General features: G+C 38.3%; 1 protein-coding gene across 1 annotated transcript; it reads left to right on the top strand.

The window, feature by feature from the left end:
- Positions 1-5,245: 5,245 nt before the first annotated feature.
- On the top strand, positions 5,246-6,183 carry ZFP42 (ZFP42 zinc finger protein). Its single transcript, XM_037526687.2, has one exon. The coding sequence runs from the start codon at positions 5,261-5,263 to the stop codon at positions 6,179-6,181; it is 921 nt and encodes a 306-aa protein (XP_037382584.1). The 5' UTR covers positions 5,246-5,260; the 3' UTR covers positions 6,182-6,183.
- Positions 6,184-10,294: the final 4,111 nt, after the last annotated feature.

Raw genomic sequence — 10,294 nt, 5'->3', positions numbered from 1 at the left:
TCCCGCGCTTCTGACTGTACCCAGTGCTTGTATAAATAAATCTTTTTTAAAAAATCATCTTTTATGTCCCAATTTGACAATCAACATTTATTCTAAACACTGAAAAATAACAAGAGTGGAGAACTGCTCTCAAATATACATGAATTGCAGACAAGCGTCATGTCAAAATTTAAGAGGTTTTTAAACAGTGATTTGGTTTTTGTTTTAATTTTCCTGTGTACTTACACGGGCTACTAAGCTTCACTAGACCAGAGGCAATGATGAGCGCTGACTGACCACAGCTTTCAGAGTGAGTCGTGTTACCTTAAGGAAGGTGAACACTCACGTTAATGGCTGAAAAAGAAAAAGCAGCAAGCGAAGTATTTCTGAGAAAGGAGACAGGGTGGGGGTTGGGGCTGGGGGTTGGAGATTGGGCTATGATAAGAGAGTGCAGGTGTGGTGTACATGTGGGTAAACCTCAATTTTCTGGGGAACATATAGGGAGGAGGGAAAGAAGAAGTTAAAAACTCTCTTCTCCAGGAGATTTTATATCAAATATAATTTGATTATAATTACCCCCTTTTGTTCTATAGACTTTTACCGAGTGCCTCTTATCTGCGAGAGATAGGTGATTGGAATTCCAAGAATTAGACCCCTGTGGCTGAGGCCCAGTGCTGTGGGCGGTTCTGGGCCTCAGCCCCACCCAATTGTCGCAGAAGGTGACCCAGCTCTGGCCAAGGTCCAAGTGATCAAGCCCAGCCCTGCCCCGAGCAGAGAGAGGAACACTTCACTCCCACCTCTATTTCCCCAACCCTTTCCCTTAAGAGGATTGTTAGAGCCTTCCCTTGGAAATGAACACCGAATCAGTGCATTGAGAAAGGTAGGTGTGGTCTGATTAGAATGTGTCCATCAAAAGGAGGGTGACTCCAACAGGCCGAGCACAAGGCCTGGCTGGGTTCAGCTGCGGAGGGGCACTCAGCAGCCGGGTCTTATTCTGAAAAGACATAGAATAAAGAAACAAAGTGCATCTCGGTGGTGTGGGTAAGTCTTGTTTCATGGAATTTTGCTTTCTGCAGAGATGGGGGAAGTTCACAGCTTAGAATATATATGAGTTCACAGCTTAGAATATATAGTTTACCCTTGTCCCGGTTAGGTTTTGAAAACCGCAGGTGGGAAGCGCCTTATCCTACCTCCAGGCGGGGAGTGGAGCTTGGTTAGGAAGCAGACTTCTGGTTTTAGGCTGCATTGACCTCCGGCTGGCTGGGGTCACTAGTTCCAGGCATTTAAAACTGAGAATAGAGGAAAGTAAAGACACTTTGAAGACAGTATATGCCTGGTTGAAATGTCCTTGAAGTTGCATTTTGTCTGTTTCAAAATTTATATAAATATTATATTTTATTACATGTCTAGGTCTGTTTTATATTACAATATTGATACTGTTTATTCATCAGAAAATAGATGTGTTTTCCCTTTCTCCCCTGCTCTAATTATCCCGGCAAATGGCAGTACCATCCACCTTATACTCCACTGATTCTTGATTCCACTGCTTCCATGCTCCCTCATTTATCTGCTCTCATTCTATTGTCCCTAAATCCATTCTTCAGTTCAGCCTGCCTAACACGGTAATGTAAATCTGAGCAGCATCCTTGCTGGAAATCCTGAAATGGTTCCCATTGTTTTGAAAATGAAATGCAAATAGCTGCCGCTGTGCACCATACTGCACCCCCCTCATTTGCATCTTAGACTGTTCCGTCTTTGGGGGCTCTATCCCATGGCTTCCTTTGCCCTGAAGAATGGTCATGGCTTTGTAGGTCCCTGCCACGACCTGGAAAGACCTCTCCTTTTACCTGTTTGCACAGGTTCATAGTCTCCTTGTGGCGCTTTCCAGCTGATCTTTTAAAGATGGCCTTCTTGGGAATTTGCCGCTCACATCAGTGCATTTCATAGCATTTTTCTCAATCTTATTTTGTTTACTATTTGTAAGGAATTATTTACATTTATACCCCAGACAGATAAAAGAGCAACAAAACCAGTTTTATGTTGTTCACTGCTGTAGTGTCAGCCCTTAGAACACGGCTTGAAGTATTTGTTGAACATTGAGTAAGTGATGAACCCATGGAAATACTTATATCCCAGTCTGAGAAATAGACTTGATTAACCTTGTGCTATTGAGTACTCATTTAACGGCCAGATTTTGTCTTCTTAACATGTTCATTCAATAACTCAGTTTCCCATGGGGTTATTTTCACCAACAGAAAATGTGTTTGTCGTATAAACCGGAGTTTTTCCATGATAAAGACAGTATCATTCCAATTTTATACACCAGTCCCATAAAAACTTTTCACATGCTATTTAGAGGTCTGGCAAATAAGAGTCCAATTTGGAAAGGTAAGAACCAAGCTCGGACCTTGGTAAATTCTTAAAGAAAATATTGCTCTCAACCCTCGTCTCTTAAAAGATGACTTTCTATTTAACACCTTGGTATCACTGACAGCTAAGTTTTTGGAGTTTCCACATCAAAAATTTTTCCAAAAATCAAAAAAGATTTGCAGAAAATTCATTTTATAGGTCCCTTAAAAATTAGTATGCTGATTAATGTATATACATTCATCGATTCATTTTACTAGAAAAAAATGTTGGAACAAGTAAGACAGAAGAGGCCCTTTTTCTAAGAGAGCTTACTGTATAGTAGACAGAGAGGCCTTATTGTATAGAGGCCTTGAATAGATAATACCAAGAGGCTCTGATCATTTAATGGGGGTGGGGGGGTATTTAGCTTGGGAACTTAACAGCCTAAATATTAAAGGGAAGCTGGCCTCAGTAAATGTTCAAGCAGAGAGCTGATGTATGGGTGGGAATTAAATAAGAGTCAATGCAAGTACATGTGCACGTGTGCTTATTGGGGGTGTGGGAGAGTGGATATTTTGATGAAGGAAGAACAGGGGACCAAAATATAATCATGATGCTTTATTGAAGAAGAGTTCATTATGGCTGAAAATTGAATAGGAGAATTGGAGGTGGCAGGACATCAGTTTGAAGAGAAAAGCAGGAATCAAATCAATTTGCAGCTATTTGGAGAGAGGGCTTTCGTGTATCATCTGACTCAAACTTTAAACCCAATTGCTAGTGATTTTCTTCCAAAGGTGTTAATATTCATTAATAAAAAATGTTTCAAAAATTGTATTTAACTATTAGAACAAGGCAAATATTTTTAGGCAAATATTCCCGGACAGTCTCCTTGATTTATGTCACCTTTCTAAAAGACAGTATAAATAATAACACTTGTATCATTTAATAATTTATATATACAGATATGATAAATACAGTATGTTTACAGGTATGCATATAGAGTATGTATGAAATAAGATCTATTTATAGATATATAATTATACATTAATATGTGTAGATATAAATGTTTAAAAAAAAATTTAAAATGCTTCCCTTAGCCATTGAAAAGTAAATTTTGTTTTTAATATAAGTATTTTTTTGTCAAAAGTTGATAGCATAAATCTTTTGAGTTTTTTTTTAAATGTAGTTACTTGAAAATATTTTAAGGATGTTAATATTTAGTCCACTACTGTTATATTTGTTCCTTTTTAAAAAACATTCAATGAAGAATGAAAACTATTGTGGGCCACAAAACCTATGACTTTACTTTTTTTTTCTGACTTGCATTCATAGGAGATAGGTATGCACGATTTCATCTGTTTTATTTGCTAGAACCTTATCTTCTAGAATGAGGCTGGGCAATCTATAGCCATGGGCCAAATCCAACCTCTCCCTTTTTCACTGGAACAAAGCCTTGCTTATCCTTTATGTATTGTCTAAGGTTGATTCTGCCCTGAAAAAAGCAGAGTTGCACAGTTGTGATATAGGACTATAGGGGCCATGAAATTTAAACCTGGCCTTTAATAGAAAATGTTTGCTACCCCTGGGCTCAGAATAGTACTTGATATTTAATAGAATCCAACATAGGATGAATACAAAGATGAAATAACACTAACTCACCTATTACTCAACATTTGCTGTTTCATGAACTATACTAAGCACTTTATCCACATTACTTCATTTGATTTTCACAACAGTACGACACAGAAAATAGGCACCTCTAAGTGTTCAGTCAACTGCCACTACCTGAGTCAAGGTTTGGCTGAGCACCTTACTCAAAATTGCAAAAACTCTTACTTTGTACCAGGCCCTTTGCTTATTCTATAACATGTCACCTTATAACATGACATACATTGCACACTTTGTGTACTTATGAGAATGTCTACGCCATGCAGTGTGGGTTTTTTTTTTTTTTATGTCTGCTTAGTGATGAATCTCAACGCATTAAAAGCCTAGAGTAGAGTCAGCACATCGGGAGGACCTAATAATTGTAGATGATCAATTGAGCCAGATTCCTTGTAGGGATATCCAAGTAAGATTTGGTTATGCCTTATGTCTTTTTTTTTTTTTTTTTAGATTTATTTATTTATGCATTCAAGAGCTGGGGTGAAGGCCAGAGGTGTGGGGTGGGGCAGGTGAGAGGATTCACCGGAGACAGAGTGGGGAGCAGAACAGGCTGAATGACTAAAATACACTGCTGGGAGCAGCGGATAAGACAGGAGACGTTTGCAGTGCCATTTGGGTTAGCCCCCTGGGTGGGAATGGAACTCCTGCTGCAGTGCTGGAGATAGCTTCATAGTGCTGACACTTAAACCCTGTACCACAAGCGAGACCCTTATGGCCTATGTCTTACCTCAGAGAACATTCTCTTTATCCCTTGGAGAGTTTGTCAGATCTAAATGTAGCCTCCATGGTGGTGCAGGTGTTAAAGTCTCAGCACCTTCAAGCTATCACTAGCGCTGCAAGAGTTTGATCCCAGACCAGGGAGCTGACCCACATGGTGTAACAGACCTCTCCTGTCTTGCCCGCTGCTCCCTCAGCAGTGATTCTCAGTAGATCTTCCTGTTCTGCTCCTCACATTGTCTCTGGTGAATTCTCTCACCCGCCCCCTACCCCCAACACCTCTGGCCTATACCCTATTTCTTGTATACATAAATAAAAATAAATCTTAAAAAAAATAAATAAAAATAAATGTAGCCATTCCATTATTGTAAAGAGAGTTCTGGGTCATTTTCTGAGGTCATGTGGCTCTAATGTTGAAATGTATTTTAACTATTGGCTGCTATCTTAACACAGGTACTTGCTGAAGGCAACTTATCCAGATTTTGCTACCTGAAAGTGAATGATATATCTTGGTGCACTAAGTCTTCAAGGAGAAAGCAGGCAAGACGACATGGACCAACAACTGAAGAAAAAGACAAAGGCACATGGACGCAAAGGCCTCAGTAAAAGAGCAACCAGTGGGCCTAAGTCAAGCTCAGCCAAGTCAAGGTCCACCCAGCAGGAAGAAATGGAACCTCTCAACACCACATGGGACTTACCTGATGAAGATGTGTTCTATGAGACTCGTTTTCAGGATGGAGATGATTCTTTCTCTGATTGTTACATAGAATGCATCATAAGAGGTGATTTCTCTCAACCCCTCCTGGAAGAGGACTCACTTCTTACGTCCTTTGACTCCCTGAAAGAGGGGTCAGAACAAGAGCTATCTCAACAGGTTCTTGCAGCAAGCTCCTTTCTTGAATGTTCTTTGGAATATAATAAAAATGAGGCAAAAAAAGAACTCTCTCAACTGATTATTGGAGAGGATCCATTTCTTGAGTATTCTGAATGCATCACAGACCAGAAGCTTCCTCCTGGAGGAAAACCCAGCATTGGATTACCAGATCCTAGACAGCTTACAGAATTTTCAAGAGAGATGCCAAGTAAAAATAAAGAATGTGATGTTCTGAAAAATATTGCTTGTCCTCATGTTGGATGTACAAGAGTGTTGGCAAATAAAGGTTCCCTGAGAAAGCATCTCCTTATTCATGGACCCCGAGATTATGTCTGTGCTGAATGTGGAAAGGCATTCACTGAGAGCTCAAAACTAAAAAGGCATTTTCTGGTTCATACTGGAGAGAAGCCATTTCAGTGTACCTTTGAAGGGTGCGGAAAACGCTTTTCCTTGGATTTCAACTTGCGCACACATGTACGCATCCACACTGGCGAGAAACTTTTCGTGTGTCCCTTTGAAGGTTGTAACAAGAAGTTTATTCAGTCCAATAACATGAAAGCACACACCTTAACTCACGCAAAAATCAAGAACCAGTGAAAGTGAAGAAGGAAAATAATCCCTCAGTAGGATAAGTGTATTGCAAAAGAATGTGAACAAATATGCCTCGCTGATTATTGCTTCTAGGAAAGAATTTTTAAATCAGTATTGCAACCCTAGAATTCTGCCTTTTTTTTTTTTTCCCCTAGTGGACTGAGATGCTCTTACAGTTTGTGATGTTGTATAAGAATGTTGTATACAGGATTATAGGGCACTTCCAACCAACGGAAAGGTCAGTTAAGAACAAAAACAGAATCCTTGGTACATTAGGAACTGATTATTGGATTTGAGGCTTATTTTTTCACATACTGTAAATGTAAAATTAGCTCTGGTTTTTAAGTTTGTGGTTTCTAATTGTTTAACTTTTGCCTCTTAGGACTATGTTATGAGTGATAATCCTAGAGAAAGAACTTTTGCAGTAGATTTTCAACAAGTAGATGAGTAAACTTTTTTAAAGTTAAATAAGTTAAATATGTTTAATCATTTTCTTTTTATCATTGTATCAAACTCTTGAAATCATATAACTAAATGTGAGTGATTACTTAATAGTTTTTAATCCATTTTAAAGATTTTAAAATAAAAGGAAGTAAAATCCTAGAAGTATGCTAAATCTGAATTGAAAAATAAAAAAATTGTGCATTAAAAAGTGACACTATGTGTTTGTCTACAAAATTAGCAAAACATTGCAGAGACTTGACAGTTTGCTATTGTTGGGGGGAATTACCCTTCTACACAACTGGGTAACTTAATTAACAGAAACGTATTGTCCCATAGGCTAGAAGTCCAAAATCAAGACATTGGTGGGATTGGTTCTTTCTGAAGTTGTGAAGGATCTGTTTTAGCCTTTCTTCTTGGTTTGTAGATGACTGTCTTCATGTACACATTGCATTCTCCCTGTATCATCACATCATCTTCCTATGTGCATGTCTGTGTCTAGATTCCCACTTATAAGGACTACAATCATGGCATCAAAATGCACCCTAACAACCTCATTTTAACTTGATTACCTATATAAAGACTCCATCAAACAAGGTCACTTATGAAGTACTGGGATTTAGGATTTCAGCATGAATTTGGGGGGAGAGGGTTCATGGTCAATCCATAATGTGTACTTTTAGACTCAATATTTTAATTCTAGAATTCTGTTTTACAGAAATATTTGCACTAATATATGAAAATACTTAGGGATATTAACTAAAGCATATTTTAATAGTAATAAATTCATAAATGTCCATTAAAGAACAAGTTACATAAATAAGGATCTCTCCATTCAATAGAAAATGTGCAAGTATTCTTAAAGGAAGCTTGTCTGTAAAAGCAGTTAAAAAAGGGCCACAGCTTCAGTGAAGATAGAATAGGGAGAAGTTTGTTATTTTTAATAGATGGGACAGTATTTGATATGTTTATGTGCTGTGGAAGAAAACGTAGAGAAAGTGGTTAAACATAATCATTTTTTATAAGAGGGGAAATTGATTATCCAAAGACGACTGCCAAAAATAAAACTAGGCTCTAATAGGGATTAACTCATTTTATGATTATAATAACTGAGTCCTTGATTGGAGTCACCTTATATTAGGCAGAAAATACGCCATCAAACTTCACATGTATTTCTCTCTCAGAATCAATACTATAAATGATCAGATATAGTTAGAGTACCATATTTGATTTTAAGATTTCAGACACAATTGGCAGTAATGCTCATATATATGTTAACAGATTTTCAGGAAATCAATACACTATAAAAACAAACCAACATTGTGGGGCCTCCTGGGTGGCGCAGTGGGTTGAGCGCAGCACTGTGAAGCTATCCGCAGCCTCTGTAGTGTGGGTTCGATTCTTGGCCAGCCAGGGGAGATACCCACATGGTGTGACAGACCTCTCCTGTCTTGCCTGCTGCTCCCCTCAGCAATGTTTTTCATCAGTCTGCCTGTTATGCTCCCCGCTCTGTCTCTGGTGAATTATCTCATCCTCCCATGCCTCTGGCCTGTACCCTAGTTCTTGTATAAATAAAATAAACCTTAAAAAAAAAAATTGAAATTTATCTTGATTTTAGAAATGCCAAAATAGGGGCCTCCCTGGTGGCACAAGGGTTTAAGCACAGCACTGTGAAGCTATCTGCAGGCTCTTCAACAAGCACGAGTTCGATCCTCAGGCAAGCCAGGGAGCTACTCACATGGCACTTTTTTTTTTTTTAATTTTTACTTATGCATACAAGAGCTGGGTACAGGCCAGAGATGCGGGAGGGTGAGAGGATTCACCAGAGACAGAGCAGGGAACAGAACAGGCAGACTGACTGAAATACAGTGCTGAGGGGAGCAGTAGGCGAGACAGGAGAGGTCTGCTGCATCATGTGGGTAGCTCCCTGGCCAGCCGGGGATTGAACTCGTGCTTCAGAGGCTGCAGATTGTTTCATAGTGCGGTGCTTAACGCCTTGTGCCACCAGGGAAGCCCTGTACTCCAGTTCTTGTATACATAAATAAATAAATCTTTCCCAAAAAATTTATAAAAAAAGAAATGCCAAAATATAAAAACATGTAAATTTAAAAACAGAAAAATTCTGGGGCTTACATTTTGACTACAGAGTGAGCTATTAATTACTAATGGGCTATTATGATAATACAATTTTTTATTTATAATTGGCAAGGCATTTATACCATCATTTCTATAGGAATGTGGATCCTGAGTCTGAGTTAAAAGGCACATTGAATACATAATCCATTCATAAATTTGGAATTTCCTCTGTATCTGAGTACAGAATTTAGAGTAGGAATTTGGTATTTGATCAAGATAATGGAGCACATATTTGTTTAGTGTTTGCTTCGATGACAGTGTGCTTGACTTGGTCCTTTATGGATTTCTACTGCTCAGTCAAATTAGGACATAGCCCCTCTGAAGGCTAAGCAAAAGACTAGGATTAAACCAGATAAAGACTAAATAAAGTCAATGGCAAGGTTTACATCCCAAGTGTTGAGACCTAAAACTCAGGTCATCAAAAGGGATCAAGATTGACTTCCCCTGTGGGGATACTGGCTATTTGTAAATTTCTCTTTCTGGAGCTGAAGGGACGAGAAAGTCAGTATTTATAATCCTAAAGCGAGGAACATCATTCTGAGAAAGTGTTTGTGCATCTAGATCAGGTTTAGTTAAATTCTGATATGGGAATAGGATGCTACTTGGCTAGTCTCTTAGCTGTCTTTTCAGTTTGTTTGTTTGTTTCCCAAAGAGAAACATAAAACTGCTAAGTGGAAGAAGGCAGGAGGATGTAATAAAAAAGGCAAAAGGAGATTAACTAATGAGGATATGTCATCTGAAATCTGTTAATGTTTCAGTAAAGAGATGTACATATACTTTCCACATTTTCATTTTCAGATGAGCGAACACAAGATGTGTGAACATATATAGAGAGAAAACTGAAAAAGAAAATAGATCTAGATTTTTACATTTTTGCAGATACTGGCATTTACAAACCAAAAAATCTCGATGAATGAAGTATTTATGTTTTCATGCTGGTATTTTAATTCATAGCCTATATCTTTTCTTAAAAAAAAAAAAGGCTGAACATTAATATCAGAAGGTAGAGGGGCCTCCCTGGTGGCACAACGGTTAAGTTGCAACACTGAAGCAATTGGTAGCCACTGCAGCATGAAGTTGGATCCCCAGCAGGGGTTCTGACCCACATTGGGCTGCATACCTCTCTTGTCTGCAGGCTGCTCCCCTAGGCAATGTATTTCAGTCAATATGCCTGTTCTGCTCCCCACTCTGTCTCTCGTGAATCCTCTCACCCTCCCCACATCTCTGACCTACACCCCAGATCTTGTGCACATAAATAAATCTTTTTTTTAAAAAAAGGTAAAATTAGAGAAATATTTTCTATGAAAGGCTGAAAATCATAAAACAGTCCGTTTTCTTATGACTGACATAAGCCATAATTAGTTGGCACAATAAATTATGGAATCAATAAATGAAAATACAGATAAATATGCTCTAAAAATGAATTAGAAAGTTATTTATATATAATTTAAAAACAGCTCATAAAGCATTGCTTGTTTTTACATAAACTCTGGTTACTGATTACATAAAATCTGGTTACTGAACACCTTTGCCAAAATAATG

Source organism: Talpa occidentalis, unplaced genomic scaffold (assembly GCF_014898055.3).
Source record: "Talpa occidentalis isolate TD23 unplaced genomic scaffold, MPIMG_talOcc4v2.1 talOcc4.4, whole genome shotgun sequence".
NCBI lineage: Eukaryota > Metazoa > Chordata > Mammalia > Eulipotyphla > Talpidae > Talpa > Talpa occidentalis.
Note: the sequence above shows the minus strand (reverse complement) of the source record. Positions and strands in the feature narration are given on the sequence as shown.

Coding starts and splice junctions, on each gene's coding strand:
- ZFP42 (XM_037526687.2), top strand. CDS start 5,261: ATGGACCAACAACTGAAGAAAAAGACAAAGGCACATGGACGCAAAGGC.